The 24,359-nt window shown below is 39.8% G+C and overlaps 1 protein-coding gene across 1 annotated transcript in view; it reads left to right on the top strand.

Moving 5' to 3' along the window:
- focad (focadhesin) overlaps positions 1-24,359 on the top strand; it is a 187,727-nt gene that overhangs the window by 90,911 nt on the left and 72,457 nt on the right. Inside the window, exons 13-19 of the mRNA XM_048619555.1 lie at positions 3,339-3,527; positions 8,274-8,395; positions 12,350-12,442; positions 20,209-20,297; positions 21,058-21,099; positions 22,604-22,712; positions 23,224-23,340. Coding sequence (XP_048475512.1) covers positions 3,339-3,527; positions 8,274-8,395; positions 12,350-12,442; positions 20,209-20,297; positions 21,058-21,099; positions 22,604-22,712; positions 23,224-23,340 — 761 coding nt within the window. The remainder of the gene's footprint in view (positions 1-3,338; positions 3,528-8,273; positions 8,396-12,349; positions 12,443-20,208; positions 20,298-21,057; positions 21,100-22,603; positions 22,713-23,223; positions 23,341-24,359) is intronic.

The following is a 24,359-nucleotide window of genomic DNA, read 5'->3' as shown; positions in this document are numbered from 1 at the left end:
TCATGCTATTTCATCATTAATTAAAGTAGGCAATATAGGGTACTAAAGAACATCCAAGTCAGCAGTCTATCCTTAAATACCTGGGCATTTTGCTGAAGAAATCTAATAGAAATTCTATACCAGCATAACCAATGCGCTGCAGCCTCCCCTCTGACCTTCCTACTGTGGTTTGGCAGCTCCTGACTGATTCTCCCGATGTCCCGCGTCTTTCACCAAACCCTTAGGTTGTGTTATAGGAGCGGGAAATGCTGGAAATCCTCATCAGCTCAGGTGGTATTATAAGGAGAGAGGCAGAGTTGATGGATCAGATTGATGACTTTTGTACTATAATAAAAAGCTGCAGGTTTAACAGCTTCTAAACAAGCGCAGAGCCAGGGAAATAATGGAATAATGGGGATTTTGGAGGGAGGAAGAGACATGTGGTCGGATCTTTGAAGGGGAAGACAAAGTGATTAAAGGGCGAAATGGGGTGGTAATCAAACCAATGAAGAACCAAAAGGTAGGCCCATTTGAAATCTTAGATTCAATGCTGCATTTCCCCATGTGTCCTTTGAATGTTATCTCCATGAAAATGTTGTGAAACAAAAGCTAAGACATTGGAACAGATATTTGTCTAAACACTGTGGTATTGCTGTTCAAATTTCATCCAGGTTAATGTATCAGCATTAGATTGGAAACACTGAGCACTACAAAGCAATGGATGACATTTCTCTAATCTGGTTACTCGAAATAACTGTGCAGTGATTTGAAGAGAAGAGCCTTGCTCTGAAGTTTAATAAACTAGTTTATTTTGGGATTATGTTCTGTATTGACTTACTTTGACCAAAGTGTCTGTTTCCGTGATGTGTGACTCTATGACTCTGTGACTTGACTGGTCATTCACTGAGAGTCACAGTCATTAAGCATGGAAACAGACCCTTTGGTCCAACCAGTCCATGCTGAAAACAATCCGAAACTAAACTATTCCCACCTGCCTGCCCCTGGCCCATATCCCTCCAAACCTCTCCTATTCTTATATCCATCCAAATGCCTTTTAAACTTGTAACTGTACCCGGATCTACTACTTCATCAGGTAGTTCATTCCACACATAAACTACCCTCTGTGATTGAAGAGATGTAATGTGAGTTGATTCCATCATTAATTGTAGGTTTAAAAAAAAAACTTATTTAAATGCAAGTCAGCATTTAACTTAATTTCTAGCGAGATATGCTGATATTAAAAACAGGTTTGTACACAGATGTACCTGGTTTTGTATATTTTGTTCCATTCCTACCTGTTGATCTGAGAAAGCATGTGTCTGTGAATTACTTTTTCTGATCGCCGTGGTGTTAGCTGGTTCCACATTGACATGGTCATCATGGGGAGTGTGGCAGGACGGTGGATGGACTCAGCTTATCACCTACATCTTCAGCTCATGTTAAGTGATTAGATCCCAAATGTTTGTTGTTTATTTGGGATGGCCTAGTTCAGGAAGGCTTTACTGTACAGTAACTGAAGCAAGTTTTGTCACTTGCTACAGCACTAAACAGATTGCATTTATAAAGAGCCTTTAGTGAAGAAAAACGTCCCAGAGCTCTTAATAGCTTTCTATAGATAGCCAATCCTGGCAAGACAATTGCATCACTGTCTTTGGAGACTGACTTCACAGTTTTGCATTGTGATTTTCCTGTTGCTGGAACAGCAAATTTTCCGGCCACTAATAGTGAGAATTTTGCTAGCCTGCTGGTCAGTAAATCTAGAAATAAAAGACTGCATTCTAGACAATCTAAGTGCTGGATAGTCATGGCTCTGTGTCTTCCTAAAGTGATTATGTTCAAGAACAGTACCAGAAAGTATTAAATGGATGCCAATCTTTCCTCCGTCTCTACACTAATCTTCCGAACAAAACAAGTGGAATGTATATCTAGAGGTCTCTGATTATAAAGGAGGTAAAGTCATGTCTCATACAAAGCCCTGGTTAAACCAAATCTAGAATCCTGCATTCAGTTTGGGGCACCACACTTTGGGAATAATGTATTGATCATGACATGAGGACAGTGCCAGTTTCCCAGAAAGGTACCAGAACTCCAAACATTACATTCTGGCGAGATGTTACACAAATCGCGGTTAAGTTCAAAGTTTTCAAGATTTGAAGAGGAACTGATGGCACAGGGAGTGAGAAGCTATTTCAACCAGTTGGGGTGTCTAGAATCAAAGAACGTAGTCTTGAAATGAGAGTCAGAACTTACAGGAGTGAAATTTGGAAATACTTCTGCACACACAGTTTGTAACTCTCTTCTAGAAGCAGCAGATAGTGCTGGGTTAACTGTCGTTTTTAAGTCTGGAAGCAATTTGTGCAATCCAATGGTATTAAGAGACACAGCCAAAGTGGGTAAATCGAGTTGGTCACAGATCAACCACAACCTCACTGAATGGTAGAACACAGAGCTCCATGACTTGTTTCTCTTTTGGGCAACAGTAGATTTGAGTTACCAGGTTGAATCAGAGCTCTTCTCTTTTACTGTATGTATGGTTATGCTGTGAGAGACCCAAGTCTGTGCATCATCTTTGAAACCTGCAGATGATCATCGGTTAGTGAAGATTGCTCAAGCATGCCTTTAAGCTTTAATTTGGGATCCTCCTTTTTCTAAAACTCTATTTGATTTCAGAATATGCAATTCTGTTTAGTCTTATTTTTAAATCCTGGTATAATGAATGTAAAGCAATTCCTCTTTTTTTTTGCTAAATGCATACTCTGATATCTATACAAATGCCAATTATCACCATCACAAGCAAAGTTTGCAATAAATAAATAATTTAGCTGATTTGTACAATTTTTGTCAAGTATTTGGTTTATTCACCATTTTTCTAGACATAATAATCAGACAGTAATTCCATGCATTGTATTATTTTTCAGATTTTGAGTATTGTAAACTCAATTTCAAAAATTATATAGATCGGGTCATTAGATCCAAAATTATATTTGTAAGCCCATGTCATAGTTGGCTTTAATTTTGAACAGAATTTGTGACTAAAAGTCTTTGTGGCTGATCCAGAAGATAGAAGGTGAACTCATGCCATTCTGTTTTTAATGAGATGTTTGTCCTGAGGCCAGTGTTGCCAACATAGTAATTAATCACTGAGGAGGAAAGAGTTAAAAACATTTGTCTCTTCCATGCAGCATCTGACATAGCTTACTGATAACTTCCTGGATAGAAGTTTAGGCAGAGGTGAACTCAAAGTCAAGATAACACATGGGAGTGATTGTCTTGACCATACTATTTAAATTTGAACTTGCAGTTACTAATTTGTCCACTGTGACAGCCAGAAGTAGTAGTTCTTTGACCTTTCCTTGCAGCTTTTGAAGAGTTTTTGACATCTCTCGTGACCCAAGAATTAACGGTGATGCCCCGTGGGGTCTATTACTCGGCACTCCGAGGAGGAACTGTACGCTCTGACCAAGGCAAGACTGTGGCGGGGATTCCTAACTTCATGCTCAAGACGTATGAGAAGAACAAACAACCTGGACTGAAGTCTGGTCTGGCAGGTGAATTAATGATCAACCTTATTGACAAGAGCATTTTGAGCAGCATTGTCACCTTATCTGTAATCCAAGACGTTTCACAACTCAAACTAATTTCATCATTGCAATGCCATATATCCAGATAATTTTTAAAAAAATTTGATTTGATTTTAAGCTTTATTGTCACTTAATAAATCATCTAAAGTTTCTGTGTGAGGTCGTAGATATCTCAAATAAAGATAATTGAGTAAAAACTGCAACAAAAATAAAGTCACAGAATTAGAGTGGACACATAGAAGTATAGTGGAGTGGAGAAGCGTTCACTTAAGTAAGACCGTTGGGATTTTTAAAACGACATGGGATTTATTTTCTTATATTTCATTTTGAGAGAACGGTGAAATCCTCAATGTGTACTGTAGCCTTGTATCAAGCTGAAGTTTTTTTGGGGAATGCCACAAACCACATCTATTTTAAACCTCTTTGTAAGATAGAGATGAAAATATTACTATGAAGATGATTAAATTCCTCTGTGGTTTTAATAATTCCATATCAATTACTTAATACTTTAATATAACACATCGCATAAAAATATTTCTCCTCTTTACATAGCCCTCAGAAAAGTGATCTACCACTTTAGTTTTTAAAGATAAAAACATTTGGGAACCGCTAATATGTTAAGGAATTTATGACTTGTACTTTTAGACAATATTATCTTACTTTGCATAAATAAGGCTTTGCTTTGTAAAGTACACTTAAAATGTGTGTAGAGTACTCTGGACTTTTCCTAGTTTTCAAATTATATGTTGTTTGATCAATTCTCTCTACATTGTTCATCAAGGACTAGACGATAGGACGGAGGAACAGAAGTAGGCCATTCAACCCATCAAGTCTGTTCTGCCATTCAGTGAGATCGTGGGAGATCTAATAATCTTCAACTCCGTTTTCCTGACATTTCCCCTTACGCCTTTATTACCTTAGTGATGAAAAAAATCTATCTCAGCCTTGAGTATACTTAATGACCCAGCCTTGACAGCCCTCTGCAGTAAACAATTCCACAGTCCTCAGAGAAGAAAGTCCTCCTCCTCTCTGTACTAACTGGATGATTCTTCGTTCTGAGATTGTATTTTCTGGTCCTAGACTCTCCTGCAAGTGGAAACAACCTCTCAGCCAAGCCCCCGCCTTTCACAGCCCCTAAAAATCGTAAATGTTTTCATGAGATCACCTGTCATTCTTCTAAACTAGTCTAGTTAAAAAGACCAAAAGATTGTGGATGCTGGAAATCTGAAACAAGCAGAGAATGCTGGAGAAACACTGCAAGTTTGTGTAGAGAAAAACAGAGTTGATGTTTCGAGTCTGGTCTGATCTCTTCAGAGGGTATACTTAATAGTGACGACATTTGCAGTAAAATAGAAGATAATAACAAATTTGTGGGATGGACATGTAAATGACAAATGAATTCCGTTATAAATGGGAAGAGGTGTTGCATTCTAGTCGGGACAATAAGGAGTTTGCATACTCCTTGACAAATGAGAGTCACTATAAGATAGCGATACTAATCTTGAGGTGTGTAAGTCATGAAAAGTGGTGATGCAAGTTAACAAAGCTACAAAGAGCACATGTAAAGTTTAATGTTGAAAGAAATAAAGTGCCTACTTGAGTTATTCTAAACTTTATGGAATCTTGGTCAAAGCACAATTGAACAGTGCATCATTCCGATCCGCATTTGTATCGAAACACTGGAGTAAGTGCATTAAGAAATCATGAGATTGACACCAGAACTAAGTGAGTATGACAGTCAGAAAAGACTGAACAGGTTCAGGGTTGTGTTTCTCTGGAATTGAGAGGGTGCTACAAAGGCATTTATTGAGAAAGCAGATTAGGGTGGGAGTGTACGGGAGCCCAAAACTAGGGTCCATTTAAAAACAAGACAGCCACTTAGAAACTCAGTAAGAAATTTAAGAGAAATTTACTTGGTCAGAGAATGTTGAGCAATTCACTACTGCTTGAAGAGTTGAGACAATTCACTTGTTGCTTTAAAGCAAAACCTAGGTCAGCACATGACTGGAAAAAGAATAAAAGAATGTTTTGCTTCGCTAGTGTGTAGTAAATTTGTAAGTATAAATGTGTGGATCATAAACACTGACATGAACATGTTGGGCCTGGGTTTTAACTACAAAAAGGATCATTATTGTAATTGTTGCCAGTCATTAAAGGGTTATCCCAAAATATTTTGTTATAAATTATTTCCCTGGCTTTGACACCAAGGTCTCACTAGTGGAATATAACACCAGATTTGGGAAAGGCAAGGATGGATCTCCGGATGCGTTGACCAAAGTGAGCAATGACAGAAACTTGTGGCTACTTTGCATTTCAGGCGATGATGGGATAATGTAGCGTTGACTCAGCACACAAATCTGATTCATCAAGTATAATGCAAGGGTCGCTTCTTATTTGGCTGTTAAATGCAATGTGCTCTAAATGCCCCAGGGAACATTTTTGGAAGTCCAGGTTTTTCAGGGTTTTAATCATCGGTTTCCCCCTTCATGCAAATGCATTGGAACAACATTAATTTTGTTTGAATTGATTCAGGCTTGATGGCTCTTATTTTAACCCCCTAAGTCTCAGGAGATTTCTGTTAACACAGACTCTTGCTGGCATGCCTGTTATCTTTAAACGTAGAGAAAGTATTGCTTGTCTCCTGGTTTGCCAGAGAGGCATGTACAGTGGGACACAAGGAGCCTACTGTAAGCACTCTATAGAGGCATTTGGGCCCACTTCTGGCACTGTAGTAGTGTTCCTACCTCTGGACTGGGAGGCCAAGCTTAAAGTCCCGTCTGTTCCAGAGGTGCGTAATAACATCTCAGCAGGTTGATCAGAAAAATAGATTGAACAACAAAACTTTTTTACAGTGCAGAAACAAATCCTTTGGCCAAACTCATCCATGCCAACCAGGTTTCCTAAACTGAACTAGTTCCATTTGCCAGTGTTTGGCCCATATCCCTCTAAACATTTCCTATCCATGTACCTGTCCAAATATTCTTTAAATGTTGTAATTGTATCCACCTCCACCACTTCCTCTGGCAGCTCATTCATGCATCACTTTCTGCATTTTAAAATAAATTTGCCCCTCAGGTCCCTTTTAACTCTTTCCCCTCTCACCTTAAACCTATGCCCTCTAGGTTTTGACCCACCTGCCTTGTGGAAAAGACCTTGGCTATTCACCATCTGATTTATAAGTCTCTATAAGGTCACCCCTCAACCTCCTAGGCCCCAGTTTAAAAAGGTTCAAGCCTAAACAGCCTCTCCTTATCACTCAAAGCTTCCAGTCTCGCTAACATCCTTAACCCTCCACTTAATACTTGCACTTTAAGCATATAGCTGGGTGTGTTTATCCATATGAAAGTTCCTCCAATTTTTAGGAGTTAAGTGTAGGTTAACTCTGATCAGTATAGGGCCATTGAGAAGTTGTGATCAGTCATGAATTTATTGCATCCAAAGGGCCAGGATAGCTAGTCCTTGGCTAAATCAGTAGCTTGAGTTTTGTAGGTAGTGGTAAAGAGGCACCACTCACCTTCTTATAGTAGTTTCAACCATCTAGAATTTTTGTCAACTTAGGGCAACATTAGATACAGATTGATGCAGTTGACAAGAAGTCTGATCGAATAGGTCAGGCAACATTGTGCCTGCTCAGTCAAGTCGTGTTGAGGAATTCTGAGTCTGAATTAGGAAGTGCTGGTGGGAACACTTCGTTCAGTGAAAAATTGTGTACAGAAAGTAAGATAAATGTAGTGAAACTGGGGTCTAAGGAGAGGCAAAAGAGCCGGAAAGGAAAACGATTTTTGAAATAAAAATCTTGTTTCCGTATCCAAAGATAATTGATAATTGAAGGAACGTAACTGCTGCCTTGTGAAATGAAACTTTAATTGCCGAAAAGTTTGTTTAGTTGTGTTTAATACTTGGCATGCAACTAAAACCTCACTTATGTTAGAATGGACAAATGCTTTTGGGGCTCTAGTGGTAATGTCCCTCTCTCCAAAATCCAGCAGACCTGTCTTCAAGTCCCACCTGCTCCAGAGGTGTGTAATAACATCTCTGAACTGATTGATTAGGAAATAACTCACCTTTTCTGATGTGTTAAGTGTGCAGCAAGCATATTCAACATATATTTTAAGCATTTGTTTTTTGGTGAGATATTGCTTGTGGAGGAGGACAGCAAACTGAACAACAACTTCCATCAGTTTGTATTCTACTTCGCGTGTGCAGATGCGAAAAGATTATACTCTTCAATACCAGTGACGACTGCAAACTTCAGAGCTACTTCTACCACAAAATCCAGGCCGGCTCAGGATAAAAGGTTTCAAATTTGGTTTGCTAAAAAGAAGTGAAACTGTTTTCTGTTTATTTGGTAACCAAATGCACCAAGAGCTTCTAAAAGTGCCACTAATGCTTCATGTGTACTTCTCTCATTTCCCATGAAATACCAAGTGGGAGACTTGCTGAACGTCCCCAGTACTAATTTCTTAAAGAGGCCCTGTTTCCATTCTTCATTCAGAAGAATGAGCAAGGAAAACAAAATGTAAAAAGTAGCAGCATTCCCAAAGCTTTAACCCTGGGTTTATAGTTTATACCTCTCAAGCTGAAGGTCTTTATACCTCACTGAAAGCATTAGCATTGCTGGGCTAGGATATATGTTATGGATTTACAGTTTGCACTCTCGTATGCCTTCTGAAAGTTAGTTATCCTGTTAAAGCTTTTCCTGCTTTCTTTCAGCTGGTTTATTACTTTGTTATGATCTACATGTTCAGACTGATAAAGATGGCAAGCCTATTAATCGCTTTCTGGTGAGCCGGGGCCGTAGCTACCAGCAGATGCTTGCAGCCCTTATCCATGAGGTAATATATCTATGCTGCTCGTGAAACACATGTCAAATGTTTTTTAGTGTTTGCACAGAATTGCACCTGATTGTGTATTGACCGCACGTGATTGCTTACTGGCCAACAAAAAATGTAAATTTGTTTTCTATAATTTCATACATTTGTGTGTGTGTGTGTGTGTGTGTGTGTGTGTGTGTGTGTGTGTGTGATTCTCTGAGTCCCTCATTCTGTCATTTTCTGTCTCTCTCTGTCTCATTTTCTCTCTCTCTCTGTCTGTCTCTCTCTCTCTGTCTCTGTCTCTGTCTCTCTCTCTCTCTGTCACTCGCTGTTGCACTCTCTCCCTCCCTCTCTCTCTCTCTTTGTCTCTGTCTATCTTTCTGTATCTCTCTCACCCAGTCACTGCCTCTTTCTGTCAGGATGTAGCGCGCTCTCTCTCTGTCAGTGTGTAACATCTCGCTCTCTTTTTCAGAATGGAACTTTCTCTCTTTGTGTGCATCTCTCTCATGCTCTCTCCCAATCTCTCTCTCTTTCTGTTCCTTCCCCTCGGTTAGTGTCAGTGCTCATTCTCTACCACCTCTGTCTTTCCACCTCACCCTTACCCTACGCAGTGTTTAATGTTCCTTCTCATTCAGCGTGCAACTCTTTTTCCTTCACATTCCCAGTTAGTGCAAAGCACTCTGACTCCCCCTCTTTCTCTTTCACACATTCTGTCAAGATACAACTCTCTGCTCCTCTATGTATGCATAGATCTGTTGGTGTGTTGACCACCCAAAGTTGTTTCCAACTACGGACGGTTCCACCCTGGAATAACCTGCCAAAGAAAATATCAGCACCGTCGTATAAAATGTTACAACTCCAATGAAACAGCTCTCTCTTTCAGAGATTAGGTTCAAGACCCATCTTCAGATGATTTCCCTTTGCAGGTTTCTATAATCAGGACTACTATCTCTGCAGGATGTGCCCAGTTTAGCCAGTTCTACTCATAGAAATGTTGACAAAATATGGATATTACTCTGTGATGTTGACACAATTAGAACAGAGGAAGTAGATTGATTTATTTGAATTGCTTGCTCCTTAATTGCTTAATTTTTCATGCAGTTACTTGGGAACTGAGTTGTATTGAATGGTAACTGAGTTATATTCACAAAAGCAGCTATGTTACTAAAATGGAATCACAAAATAAAAGCAGCAAAATGGTCTAAATTTGAACCAGTAATTCAAAATTATTACCTGCTTGTGGGATAAATTCAAAATTAGACTGAATTAACAAAGAACATGATGTAACTTAAGCAACCACCAGCAAATTGTCAGTTGAGGTTTCTGTCTTGAAATGAGTCAATGAGTTTTCCAGCATGTTCTGAACCATTTACGCCCTTCTGAACTCCATGGCTTGAGAGCAGAAATTTCCAGAATGGTTCAAGGCAGCGTGCAAGAAAAATCTCCCTGGAATTTCAGAAGTCGTCCCATTGGGAGAAGCTATCAAAATTTCAGGAGAAACCCTGTTTAAGAACGTCTTAGTCATTATAGCACAGAAGGCTCATCAATTCTGTGCCGGCTCTTTGTAGAGAAACCCCGCAGTCTCATCCCCAACTTTATTCTCATAGCCATCAGCTATACTTTGCGCAGGCACCAATTCAGTTTCCCTTTGAGGCCATTCAACATTTCTGCCGCTAACATTTTGTAAGTAGTGATTTGTGGATCATTATCACTCTCTGTGTTTAGAAACCCGTTCTTCCTCATATCACCCAGTACCTCTTACACAAAACATAAAATCTGTGCTCTCTAGTCCTTGAACCATCACGGAAGGAGAACAGTTTATTCTTTGTCCACCTTAACCACATCTCTCATAATCTTGTACAGTTCTGTCAGATCTCCGGATTATCCTGTTTTCTCCAAAGAAAATAAGCCTGGCTGCTTCAACCTAATCTTGTAGCTAAAATTTCTTAACCTTGGAAGCATTTTGGTAAAACTCTTCTGCACCTTCTGTGGTGACTAGAACTGGATGTAGTACTATTGTTGTGACCTAACCAGAACTTGATCAGGGATCAGCATCACCTCTGTGCTTTTGTAGTCATACTGCAAATTACGAAGCTCCCGATAACCAATACTTTGATAACTATTCTCTCAAAATGACCTACCACCTTCAAAGCTCTGTGCATGTAACATCCCTCAACATCCCTCTTGCTCATTCTTTAGAACTGTTTCATTGTGTCTATATTGTTTTTCCCCATACCTTCTCCCAAATGCACCATCTTGTTCTTTTCCATTAGCAACATAGCTGCTCATTCTACATCCCTATCTATGTCCTGTTGCAGTCAACTGTATCCCCCACAGTTTGCCTCATCTGCAAGTTTAGTATACCAGCAAATGTTGAAGTTTCACTCTGTTTTCCAATGTCATTAATTTGGAAATGTGTCAAAAACTTCTTTAAAATCCACATGCAGAACATTCTGAAGAAGGGTCCAGACCCGAAACATCAGCCTTCCTGCTCCTCAGATGCTGCTTGGCCTGCTGTGTTCCTCCAGCTCTACACCTTGTTATCTCAGATTCTCCAGCATCTGCAGTTCCTACTATCTCTGAATCCATTACACTGACTCTTTCAACCTTCTCTATTACTTCTTCAGAAATTTCATTCAGATTAGGCAAATGTGAGATCTGTCCCTTACAAATCCATACAGCCTCTCTTTAATTAATTAATTCAAATCATTCCCAGGAATTTGTTAATGTTTCCCCTTTATTATTGCTTTTAAAATCTTACCCAGCACTGATATTAAACTGACTTGGCCGTAGTTACTTGGAATATTCTTACTACTTTGCTCGAACAAAGGTGTTCGATTTCCTACTACCCAGTCGCCTGCTTTCTGTCCTGTATCTAGGGAAGTTGGGAAGATTTTGCTATCCAATCTCAACTTCCGGGAATGCAAGCCATCTAGAGTAGACAACTTATTCACCCTAGATACAGGCAGCCTTTTCAGTGCATCTTACCTTTGCCCTCATCAATAAATTTTCGAGCCTTGCCCTGCTCTTCAAAGCATATGAAATATATATGTATGTCAGTCTCTTTGTCTCGAATATGGAATGAGCTGCCACAGGAAGTGGTAGAGGCTGGTACAATTGCAACATTTAAAAGGCATCTCAATGGGTATATGAATAGGAAAGGTTTAGCGGGATATGGGCCAAATGCTGGCAAATGGGACTAGATTTATTTAGGATATCTAGTTGTCATGGACGAGTTGGACCAAAGGGTTTGTTTATGCGCTGTACAGCTGTGACTCTATGACCCACCTCTCCTCTCAGCCCCTGCTTATCATTTCCGTGCTGCAAGGGGGATTCCCTGTTGTGTTAATTACCATTCTGTTCTCACACTCATACACCTTTATCATCATTTTACAAAAGATGAAGGGATAGAGGAAAAGGTTCGTGCTGTAACTCATCTGGAAATGGTCAAAGAACCCAACACAATCACCTGAGAACTAACAGTGTATGGCTTTGATCAGCATTGCCTTTGTTATTCTAGAAGTGTGGGTTTTGTGCTGTATTCAACCCCTGGGAAACCAGACCTTTATAGAAGCTTCTTCAAGGGACACAAGGGCCTTTAGAAATTGCAAGTGTTTTGGTGGGAATTTTTCTGAGTCCAAAATAAACCGATCTGCAAAGCTTTCTGTTTTCACAACAAAAATGAATAGCCAAAAACGTTTGGAAAATGCCCCACATTTCCCTGAGTCATTGGCAGGCTAACCAAAAGTGGACATGAATTAATTTGTGTTTTTGTATTCTTGAACATTTCACAAATGAATTAATAAATTTGATGGCAATCAAAACTGCTAAGATGACAATATTTATTGCAGTATCAAAGAGGCCAATTGTGTGCATGATAATCGCTGATAATTGTTCTGACAATCTGAAATTTTTCATTTTGATGTGATACAAATGTGAAGTGTTCTTTCTTCTAATGATCTTTTTTACTTCTAGGTGCCTATCCAACCTTCCGAATGGCATAAATCTATTTTACTGACCCAAGCGTGGCTAGGTTTTATGGGGCGAACATTTCATGCTGTTCTGCAGGTAACTATTAAGTCTTTTTGAGACTTTACTAGATTCTTCTCCAGTTTCGATATGAACTCTTGTTAATCATGGTCAGTAATCTCCCACCATGAATTTTACACTTTTTTTCCTTTTACAGATGCAGTGTTTATTGAATTAATATTGTATTTTCATTTGGCTACAGAGATATACTACATGTTATTATCTCGTAAAAATCGAAAGAACTGCGGATGCTGTAAGTTGCTGGAAAAGCCCAGCAAGTCTGGCGGCATCTGTGAAGAAAAAAAAGAATTAACATTTCGGGTCTGGTGACCCTTCCTCAGAAAGTTCCTCAGCAACTTTGTTTTTGTTCCATGTTATTATCTCGGTCCGACTCATCCATGCCGACTAGATATCCCAAATAAATCTCGTCCCATTTGCCAGTATTTGGCCCATATCCCTCTTAAACCCTTCCCATTTATATACCTTTCCAGGTGCCTTTTAAATGTTGTAATTGTACCACCCTCCCCCACTTTCTCTGGCAGCTCATTCCATACACGCACCACCCTCTGCATGAAAAAGTTGCTCCTTCGGTCCCTTTTTAGATCTTTCCCCTCTCACCTTAAATCTGTGCCGCTCTAGTTTTGGACTCACCCACCACGGAAAAAAGACCTTGCCTATCTACCCTATCTATGCCCTTCATGATTTTATAAATCTCTATAAGGTCACCCCTCAGCTTAAAATAGCCCCAGCCTATTCAGCCTCTCCCTGTAGCTCAAATCCTCCAACCCTGGCAACATCCTTGTAAATCTTTTCTGAGCCCTTTCAAGTTTCACAACATCCTTCCTGTAGCAGGGAGACTAGAATAGCATGCAATATTCCAAAAGTGGCCTCACCAATGTCCTCTACGGCTGCAACATGACCTCCCAACTCCTATACTCAATGCACTGGCCAGTAGAGGCAAGCATACCAAACACCTCCTTCACTATTCTATCTACCTGCAACTCCACTTTCAAGGAACTATGAACCTGCACTTCAAGGTCTCTTTGTTCAGCAACACTTCTCAGGACCTTACCATTTAAGTGTATAAGCCCTGCCCTGATTTCCCTTTTCCTATTACGCAGCACCTCATCTTTATCTAAATTAAACTGCATCTGCCACTCCTCAGCCCATTGGCCCATTTGATCAAGATTCCTGTTGTACTCTGAGATGAACTTCTTCGCTGTCACCTCGAATTTTGGTGTTATCTGCAAACTTACTAACCGTATCTCTTATTCACATTCAAATCATTTATGTAAATGACAAAAAGCAGTAGACCCTGCGCTGATCCTTGTGGCACATCGCTGGTCACAGGCCTCCAGTCTGAAAAGCAACCCTCCAACTGCCCTGAGAAAGGGTTTCAGCCCGAAAGGTTGACTTACCTGCTCCTCAGATGCTGTCTGACCTGCTGTGCTTTTCCAACCTCACTCCTATAGACCTCCACCACCACCCTCTGTCTTCTACCTTTGAGCTAGTTCTTTATCCAACTGGCTTGTTCACCCTCTATTCTGTGTGATCTAACCTTGCTAACTCATCTACCACAAGGAACCTTGTTGAATGCTTTACTGAAGTCCATATCGATCACGTCCACTGCTCTGTCCTCATCAATCCTCTTTGTTACTTCTTCAAAAAATTCACTCAAGTTCGTGAGACACGATTTCCCACACACAAAGCCACGTTGACTATCCCTAATCAGTTATGTTCGGCTTGGTCCTGTTCATCCTGCAGAGTTTAGATTCTACTTGATTAGACTTTCAGAGCATAGTCTGTAAGTTTCTTTGTTCTAGATTTTTCAATTCACATTGAGACAGATCTGACTGACAGTGTACCTATTAAAGATTGCCCAGTTACCTACCAGCGCATTTTTCAACCAGATTTCTAAGCCTATCATGGATGCCACCATTGTAGGAAAGCAACTAGAAGGGCATTCAACGCAGGGTCAGTGTCCCACTTCCACGTCAGTAATTGTGTATTCCATGAAGTAAAATGTTTAAAGGTTGCAAAGCCACTTTGATAGATCTTGAGAGAATGTAATTGTATAAGTGGGACAGGGAGTGCGGAAGTCAAGGGATAGGGTGCTGGGTGGATGAGGTGCTAGGGTGGCAGGTGAGTGGGAAAGGGGATGGGATTGCAGGTAAGTGGATGACTGTGATACATGAGGCTTCTTCACAGCTGTGTGGGTGAGAGGGTAGCATGACAAGTGAGAGGGTAGGTGCCAGGGGCATGGGTTGGTGTTGCAGAGTGGGGTTGGAAACCCAGGGTGGGGATTAACATTTGGATGGTATGGAGGATTGGGAGGTGGCATTGGATGATATCAAAGAGTTCTGTGTCTCATGGAGAGTTGTTGGGTCAGATGTCCAATGGCTGGTCAGTATGTGAGATTGGAGTGCCAGCTTTATAGATGACCAGGAGTTAAGGCAGATATTGTTCCTCCAACATTTCGGGCAAGTCCTCGAAGTGTCCCGCTCTAACTTGAGGTTGGGGACTTTTTCCCAAAAGCTCCAGTTCCAATTTCCTGGGAAATTACTGCAGAGTTGGTCTGTTAGGACTTCTGAGAGGAGTTGACTTTGCCTGAAGAGTGCAGATCAGGTGCCTGCCTATTCAGAGACACCGAGATGTGGATCCATGTGTCAACATGTCTGAGCTGCACACATGTTTTAATGTTGCCTGTATGCTTCAGGTATCAATTTTGGAATAAAAGGAAATGCTGCAGACGCTGGAGAACTTCAATATAAATGGAAAATGCTGGAGCAACTCAATAGATCAGGAGAATCTGTGGAGAGAGGAGTAAACTTAATTTTTGGAGTCTCATGTGACTTTTCCTAGAAGAGGAATCATACTGGGAACATAAGAACAGGAGTAGGCCATTCAGTCCATCGAACCTAACTTTCCATGCCTGATTGAACATTTCAATGCCCTTAACCCATCCATCCCTATACCCCTGTACACCTTAATTACTCTTTACATTGTGCCCCTGATACTAGGCTCACCAATCAGGGTAAACATCTTTCCTGCATTTACCCTGTTTGTCTCTTTTAAGTATTTTGTAGATTTCAATGCGGTCATTCATCTTTCACTTTCAAAACTCTAGAGAGGACAAGCCCATTTTCCCAATCTCTCTTTAGAGGACCATCCTGCCACCTCCAGGGGGAAAAAAAATATTCTGGTGAACTTTCATTGCCCTTTCTCCCTGCCAAAATATCTTTCCTGAGGTAAGGAGACCAATTCTGCACAAAATACTCCAAGCTCCTATGCAATTAAAGCAACACCTTAAATTTTCTTTAGATAAAGGCTAAATTCCATTAGCTTTCCAAGTAGCTTAATGACTTATTGACAAGGATGTTTTGGTCCCTTTGCACCTTTACGATTTCCACCTTCTCATATCTTTCCACGTTACAGTCTACCTGCCATTTTTTTTTTAAACCATTCACTAAAGCAGTCTAAATTCTCTTGAAGGTACTTAATATCGTTTACGCTTCACACGTTCTCCCTTATCCTTGTATCATCACAAATTTAGAAGTATTGTATTTGGTTCCTGCATCCAAATCATTGATTTATGTTGTGAACACCTGAGGCTAAGTTATTGAACCGATTGGTCCCCCACCAGACACATTGAGAGAATGACCCATTTATTCCCAAACTGTGTTTTCTGTCTGTTCACCAATCATTAAACCACACCAAAACATTTACCTCCTGTGCAATGTGTTTTAATTTTCTAACCAACCTCCAATGAAAACTTTATCAAATTTCTAAAAATTGAAGTATTCAATAACAATTGGCTCTCCTTGATCTATTTTTTTGGTAGCATCCTTAAAACAAAATACTCCAAAATAGTCAAATATTAATTTCCCATTTGCAATTCCTTGCTGACTATGCACAATCAGATCACAATCAACTAAATGTCTATTAATCTGTTCCTGTATCATCGACCTGTGGCATTTTCCCTCCTACTGATGCAAGGCAAACAGGTCTGTCGTTCTGAGGAAAGGTCACTTGACCCGAAATGTTAACTCTGATTTCTCTCCACAGGTGCTGCCAGACCTGCTGAGCTTTTCCAGCAATTTCTGTTTAGGTCTGTAGTTCCTGTTTTCTTTCTCACTCCCTTTTAACAGTGGGATGAGATTTGTGACCTTCAAGTCTGTAGAAATCATTCCGTTAAGTGTAGAATTTTGGAAGTTACAGGCAGTCCCTGGGTTGCAAACAGTTTCTGTTCCTGAGTCCGTCTACAGGTCCATTCGTACGCAATGCAGAATGTGATGCAGGAAACTATAAAGTAGCCATTCATATGTACAGGAAATGTTTGCAGGTCATATCATTAAAGTTTCTCCCCTGTATGGGATCACAGTCTTAAACATGAGCCTTTGTAAGTCAGGTGTTTGTAAATCAGGAACCGCCTGTAGTCACCAATGGATTGACCATCTGTATAGCCACATCCTTCAACACTCTGGGATGAAAATTAGGTAATAGAGATTTATCAGATTTCAGCCCCATTAATTTCTGCAGTATAATCTTCTTGCAGTAATTTCCTTCAACTCCTCATTCGCCTAAGCCACTTAGATCTCTGGTTCCTCAGAAGATTTCAGGTATCTCCTGTAGCAAAAACAGATACTGTGCACTCATTTCGTTTCTCTGCCATTTCTGCATTTCTTTCAGTGGTGAAATTTTGATTAAATTCTGGACGATTTCTGTTGCTAGAATTTGGTGCATACAGGAACCACAAGACTACGTTTTATATAGTGCATCAATATGGCTGCAGGCAGTCAGTATTTCTAGGGTATTGCTTCATTTAAGCATAGAAAATGAGTTTTAAGCGAACCTTCAGGATAGTGTCTCCTTCAGACTTCTGAAGAAACGTATCCTTTGTGGTTTGACTCAAATACTGCAGCTATTCTCTCTTCAAAGTGAAAACTTGAAGGGAAATTTCTTTACTTTTATAAAGAAGTGTAGAATTGCTTTTCTGTTCAATTGATAAGTTTCTATATGATTAAAAAACATGCCTGGTGGTACTCCATTACAGGGTGGAGTTTTTTTGTGATGGGCTGATTGGAGGCTATGAAGTAGAACTAATGCAGAGGCCCTGCATTTACTTTGTTCACCTGAAGAAATCTGTGGTAGCAACTAGACAAACAAATGGTTTGCATCATAATAAAATTTGTTTACATCACTGAGAGCCAGGTTTGCTATGCCAAATAATAAATGCTGCCAATTTTAATCATTGAGAGAGAAAATAACACCTACATCTTAATATGAAACCATATCTCAATAATTGGGGAACCTATCTGCATGTTCAGGTTGTACGGGAGGTTGGTGAGGCCGCTTTTGGAGCACTGTGCACAGTTCTGGTCACCCTGCTATCGGCAGGATATTATTAAATTGGAGAGAGTACAGAAAAGATTTACAAGGATTTTATCAGAACCAGAGGGTTTGAGTTATAAGGAGAGGCTGGATAGACTAGGATTTTTTTTTTGACTGGAACAGAGGAGGTTGAGAGGTGACCTTATAGAGGTTTATAAAATCATCAGATAAGATGAATAGCAAAGGTCTTTTTCCCTAGGGTAGGGGAGTTCAAAACTAGAGGGCATAGGTTTAAGATGAGAGGAGAAAGATTTAAAAGAGGCCAGAGGGGAAACTTTTTCACTCAGAGGGTGGGATATAGATGGAATGAACTGCCAGAGGAAGTGGTGGATGCATGTACAGTTAAAACATTTAAAAGACATTTGAACAGGTACAGGAATAGGAAAGAGAGGGATATGAGCTAAACACAGCCAAATGGGACTAGTTTACTTTGGGAAAACACTGTTGGCATGGATCAGTTGGACCAAAGGGTCTATTTTCTTGCTCTATGACAAGAAGTAGCAAGCTTTTGGTGAATTATTTGCTTAGCTAAAGGTTCTACGTTGTGACCTGTATCATATTGTGTTCGTACTTGTCATTTTGGCAGCAAGGTAACAATAAATGAGGAAAAAAATTGAGGGCTCTCTTGCTAATTATGTACAGCAACATAAAGCGAATTGCTGTAATTATGCTTGATTTGTTGCCAACCAAGGAACCTGAATATTTGACATTGTGGTTGAAGTGGGCAACTGCATTCAAGTGTTTATCCATCAGGTTGAACGCTTTTGTAGTTTGATTCATATATTCTAATCTGGTTTTAAGATTAGACTCTTAGAGACAGTAAAGAGGAGCCATCTGAAAATTGTTCTGGTACTGTTCACCACAGTCACATTTAACTTTAATATAATGTCAGGCTAGTCTGTGGACTATACTATTTTATAACTAAATAACTAACCACTGCATCAGATGTTCTCGCTGTATTTTGTTTGTGCTTACTTTGCTTAATTTACTGTTTTGAGTCAATTTTGATGAGTTGGGGAAATGGTTCAACAAATTTGGGTCAGATTTTGCTGTTGGATCAATCTATGGATTCTCTCTTTCACATACACAGCCTGCTGCAAAAAGAGCTTGTTTATTTTCTGCTGAGAGTGGTTAGAAGCATTGAAACACAGAAAATAGGAGCAGGAATGGGCCATTCGGCCCCTTTAATATGATCATGCCTGATGGTGGAGGAGGTTTGAAGGTCGAAATGTTTTTATGTAGGAGGCCAAGGCTACATTGTAATTGTCCGTGGTTCTTGATTCCTTTTTAATGTTGTCAAGTCTTGATTGCTCTGAACTACAGTGTTCATTTCTTCAAAAGGATTTGAAAGACATCCCTTATGATTGAGTCAGAGGAGGCTTCGCAGTGGGGTTAAAATTGTATCAGAGTTTTCTGATGAAAGGTCTAGGCTCGAAACGTCAGCCTTCCTGCTCTTATGATGCTGCTTGGCCTGCTGTGTTCATCCAGCCCTGCACCTTGTTATCCCTTATGATTGAGTACCCTGTTTGTCTATTTAAAATAAATTACAGCTGTGTTTTGCTTTTAAAGCAAAGCTTCACATGAAATAGATTTAAATCTATCTAACTTTCAGATGACAAACAGATGCTTATGTTTCAGTAAAGGTGACATGGTTGTCTGTAATTTAAATTTTGGTGCAAAAAAGTGATTTGGATAAGGCTTCACTTTACACAGTTGCCAAGCAAAGTCCAGCAATTAACCTTTCAAAAAAAAAAGTAACATTCAGTATTCCTTCTCTAATTCAAGGAAAATTGTACCACTGATTAACTGAGTGTTCTTGTCTCCCAATATTATCATGTTAGCTTGATTGAAACATCATGAAATCCAGGTGTTTTCACTATGTCAAGTGCATTAGAACATGAAGAAACAGGTTTTTTAGTGCCAAAGAGTGGAAGCTGATTTAATTCTGCTCTTAATTCTATTGTACTGCCTTGGGGGATATACGTAGCCTTCATTTGTCATCCCCTGAGCTCCAAGTTGAAGAAAGTAAAACTTGGGTTCCAGGCTGGAACTGGACCATCAGAATGATTCCAAGCTGAAGTATGATACCTGCGCTGAGTTATACTCAGAAAAGCAGTTGCCAAGTCTTTTGTCCGCCTCCATGTTGCTGATTACAGAATGGATTTGGCACAGGTTGAAATTAACAAGCAGGTTGTGTTCCTTTTATTTCCAACTGGGCAAATGGCACATGTATAAGAAAGGAGGGTTATAGGAAATTGCCACATGCTGGTTTCTTTTTGAAGCACTTGCCTGCTTTTAAATTTATTCTGCCTCTCTCTGTGTCAACTGATGCACAGTTTCCTCCTGTCTGCAATCACTGATTGCTAATAGTTTCATTGTGGGATGGTATGGTTGATTGATGTCTTTGTCTACAGGGGAGACAAGCTGAGCTGGAGATGCAACAGAAGCATGGGAAAGATGATCCTGAAGAGCTGCAGTACAAAAAGTTTATTTCCTGGCTCTGGTAGGTAGAATTCAAAAGCACATTTATATGTTCGTTTTGACTATTAGACCGCAATACTAATTTGCCACTTTATAATTAGATTGCAGTTTTTCTTGTAGAATTCCCAAATTAATATGCCTTTAAATTATTTGCATTTTTTACACAAACATGTTGAACAAGGAAGTGCAAAATAAAAACGAAAAGCACTGCAGATGCTGTAATTCAGAAACAAAAAACAGCCATTGCTGGAAAAGCTCAGTAAGTCTGGCAGCGTTTGTGGAGAAAAATCCGAGTTAAGGTTTCAAGTCCGGTGACCCGAAGTGTAAATTTAGTGGAAACAAATACAGTGTGGGGTGAATTAGTTCTGAGGATGCTGTTATCCATAATACGATCAAGTCATGTTTACTGTAGGTTTTTAAGCACTTGGGGCCATTTTCTGGTTATACGTACCTTTTACCTTATGTCCATCCAAACGTTTCATAGCTGTCTGTTCAATGGTCTACGAAGGGCCATCAATTTTTTGTGTGCGCTGTGTGATCTCTATGTGAAACATGGGAAGACAACTAAACAAGATGTTCTTGTATGTTTGTTTGCACAACATCAAGAATTGTACCATTTTGAAGATCAGCATCAGCCCAAAACTCAGTTAATTGATCACAATACAATTGTGAAAAGAAGAAAGAAAGTCACTGTAATTTTAAAGAATGCTTTTGTTAGTTCTGTAAGTAATGCATTGTCAGTAGATATATATTATCTTAACCCTATTGTTCCTCTTTAACAGGGTCAGGGACCTGCTGACTGATGTAGTTAAATCAGCTTCAAAGTAAGTGATGTTTTCATTGTTTCGCCCCTGCTGCATCCTGCAGAATTCTTGTTTTCTTTCATATTGCTCCTTTTGTAAGTTTACTTTCCACAGAGCGCTCAGCTTCTTGTGAAGCAAATATTTCTGCAAAAATAAAATGAGGCCAAGAAGACCACCCCAATTTTTAGAAAGATAGAATTGATAAAAGGAATTAGACTTAAATTTAAGACACTTTTTTTTCACTTTCTGATTGCTTACTTGGAATTTTGTTGTCGATTTCTTTTCAATCGTCAGTGAGAATGAGCGTGTGAAATGAGGAATTTGTTTGGAGAAGAGAATAATCCTGGTAGCAGGATTTGACTTATTGTAGTCACATATACCTAAGTACAGTGAAAAGCTTTGTTTTGTGAGCAGTACAGGCAGGTCATAACAAACAAGGACGCAGAGATCATAGAAACCGAAAGAACTGCGGATGCTGTAAAATCAGAAACAAAAACAGGAGTTGCTGGAAAAACTCAGCAGGTCTGGCAGCATCTTCCAAACTGAGGAAGGGTCACTGACCCTCGAATGTTAACTCTGATTTCTCTCCACGGATGTTGCCAGACCTGCTGAGCATTTCCAGCAACTTCTGTTTTTGCTTCGTACAGTTCATAGGTGTTGAGACAGTGTGAGGCATAAGGTTACAGTTGCACAGGAGGTACGCATAGCAAAATCAGCATTATTAAGACCAGCATCATTTGAAGTTAGAGAATCCATTCAGCTGTCTAATAATGGCAGGGAAGAAGCTGTTCTTGAATCTGTTGGTGCGTGTGTTCAAACTTCTATAATTACAATTAATGTGCACAATTGGAATGACTTGATTACTCAGGAAGGTTTTGATTAAATTATTGAATCGCGTTGATATAAGCAACACAGGAATATCTACCTATCAGTTCTAATATGTGGGTGGATGATTACATTCATGTATTTCTACTTTGAGCAACTTTGTTCAACATGGAACAAGCCCCAAATCCCTGCTACAGAATGCTTTCTATTGGAACAGCATGTCTTAACCCTCATCCCATGCTGCAAGATAAAATCTCAGCTGTTCCTGTGCTCTCTGATGTGGAAATACTGGTGTGGACCAAGTCAGAAGTCACATGCGGCCAGGTTTATTTGCAATCACGAGCTTTCAGAGAGCTGCTCCCTCGCTAGGTGAAGCAGAGGCTGGAGATATCGTGTGACTTCTGATTATGCAGTCTGAGTGAGTTCATAATTAGCAGTGACTTAAGCATAAACCATCACTACCTCGTTCACATGGAACTCTTAGTGAAGACGCATTCAATCCTTTTCTGTGGTTGAATACAAATGATAGTGCCAGAGATGAAAGAGTAACGTGCCAGTCAACAGCAGCGCACTGTCCCCAGCTTCTCTTTCTAAAGAATGACTCGAATATTGATTCACGATGACTGTGTTGTTTTGTGAATTTTCTTTGACTGCTGCTATATGATGGTAGCAGGTTGAAATACTGTGTTTGGTTTAACAGGGACAGCCCTGTTGTGCAGGGAAATTCCATCCTCGCTTTGAGTGGATTGGCTGTGACTGTTGCTAAGTACGAGAGCAGCCTACCGTCGGACGCTCATGACGCACCAGAAGTAGGTTTATGCCATGTTCTGTTTTGCTAGCTGTTTTCATGTTCTGCTTGTTTTGCACATAACCATCTGTTTGGGGAGGGATTGTGCCCATGTTCTGTGGCAAATATAGTGCAGTGAACCCTCCGCTGCCCCTTGGTCCCACTCCTAAATCCAATGAAGCATTTCTGCCTATAGTCTACAAACACGACAATCATGTGCCTTTATAATGAATGGACAGGGACCGGATAGAGCGGAGTGAGAAATGTAGCTGAAGCTGTAGTCCAATGAAAACCTGTTCATTCAAGCTGACAAGCAACTAAACCATTCTGTTAAAAGATAATGTGCTTTTCATTAATCTTGCACAGGAGAAAGACTTAAAGTCTCTTACGCAGAAAATTTACCACATGTTTCATGTGCTGGTCTCAGCACAACTGATGTTGATTGAAAGATTCAGAGAAATGAAGGAAGGGTCATGTCATATTGTGCTTTTTTTTCAGTCCACTGGTCACAATGTCATTTGTTGTCTATGTAGATCGGGGCTGATATTTTACCAACAGAACACTGGATATCAATGGTGGTGGAGACGCTACTGAGCATAGTTGACAGTCATTATCGTCCTAAGGGGCGTATTTTTCCATGGTTTCAACATGTAAGTATTTTTCAAGGTCATTCATTCATGCATTTGCCGAACTGAGTAAATGAGGACAAGAGTACGTAACATCTTTATCACATGTTTGATAATTTCATGGCAAAATAACAGAATTTAGTCACATTTCTGTATTTATGAGCAGAAGGTAAAATAACAAAATCTGAAACCTTGGAAGCCTGTATTTGAAGAATTGTTCTTGCTTAAAATTAGCTCTTTCAGTGCAAAAGCAAGTATTGTAGTTTAAAGCCCCAGTGTCTTCAATAAATGCATTATAGACTATTCTTTCACAAACATCATCTGAATTTATACACGTCCAGTGCAATAACATGTCACCACTGTCAAAGAGAAAAGGTTAGATACTTTTTTTTGGTGTGTTATGGACCAGATCAGATCCCCTCAATATATTTTAAGAAGGTAGCCTAGACCCTAACTTGCTGTTATTTTAAAGGTAAATATGGTGTCATGTTCTAGAGGCAAGCTACTCGGCTTTAAGCAAAACCCAATTTATTTAAATACTATAGTTAAAATGCAACAGAAGAAAGAGGAATTAGAATAACTTAACTGTTGGAAAACTTGACTGAATAATAGATAAAGTACCTATTACTAATTAACTGTTTCAATACAGTAACATCCCATAAACATGCCCCTTGGCCAAAAGGCAGATTCTCATATGATTCTTCAATCCAGGAGGGAAAAAACATCAAGAAGATTCAGAGAGAATAGCAGCTAGGAGACATTCCACTGAAGATTCCAACTCTTTTGAAAGTCCAAAGGCTTCTGATGTTAAAACAAAACCCAAAAACTAAAAAAACAAACACGAAAGTCTGATCTGAGAGCTGGCCGCACCCATGCTGCTTCTATTGTTCCAACTTTAAAATAAACTCCAAGGTCTCTCAGATAGTAGAAACTGCAGATGCTGGAGAATCTGAGATAACAAGGTGTAGAGCTGGGTGAACACAGCAGGACAAGCAGCATCAGAGGAGCAGGAAGGCTGACGTTTCGGGTCTAGGCCCGAAACG

The sequence above is a fragment of the Rhincodon typus genome, chromosome 3 (assembly GCF_021869965.1).
Source record: "Rhincodon typus isolate 14 chromosome 3, sRhiTyp1.1, whole genome shotgun sequence".
Taxonomy (NCBI): domain Eukaryota; kingdom Metazoa; phylum Chordata; class Chondrichthyes; order Orectolobiformes; family Rhincodontidae; genus Rhincodon; species Rhincodon typus.
This window is presented reverse-complemented; position numbering and strand designations above follow the sequence as displayed.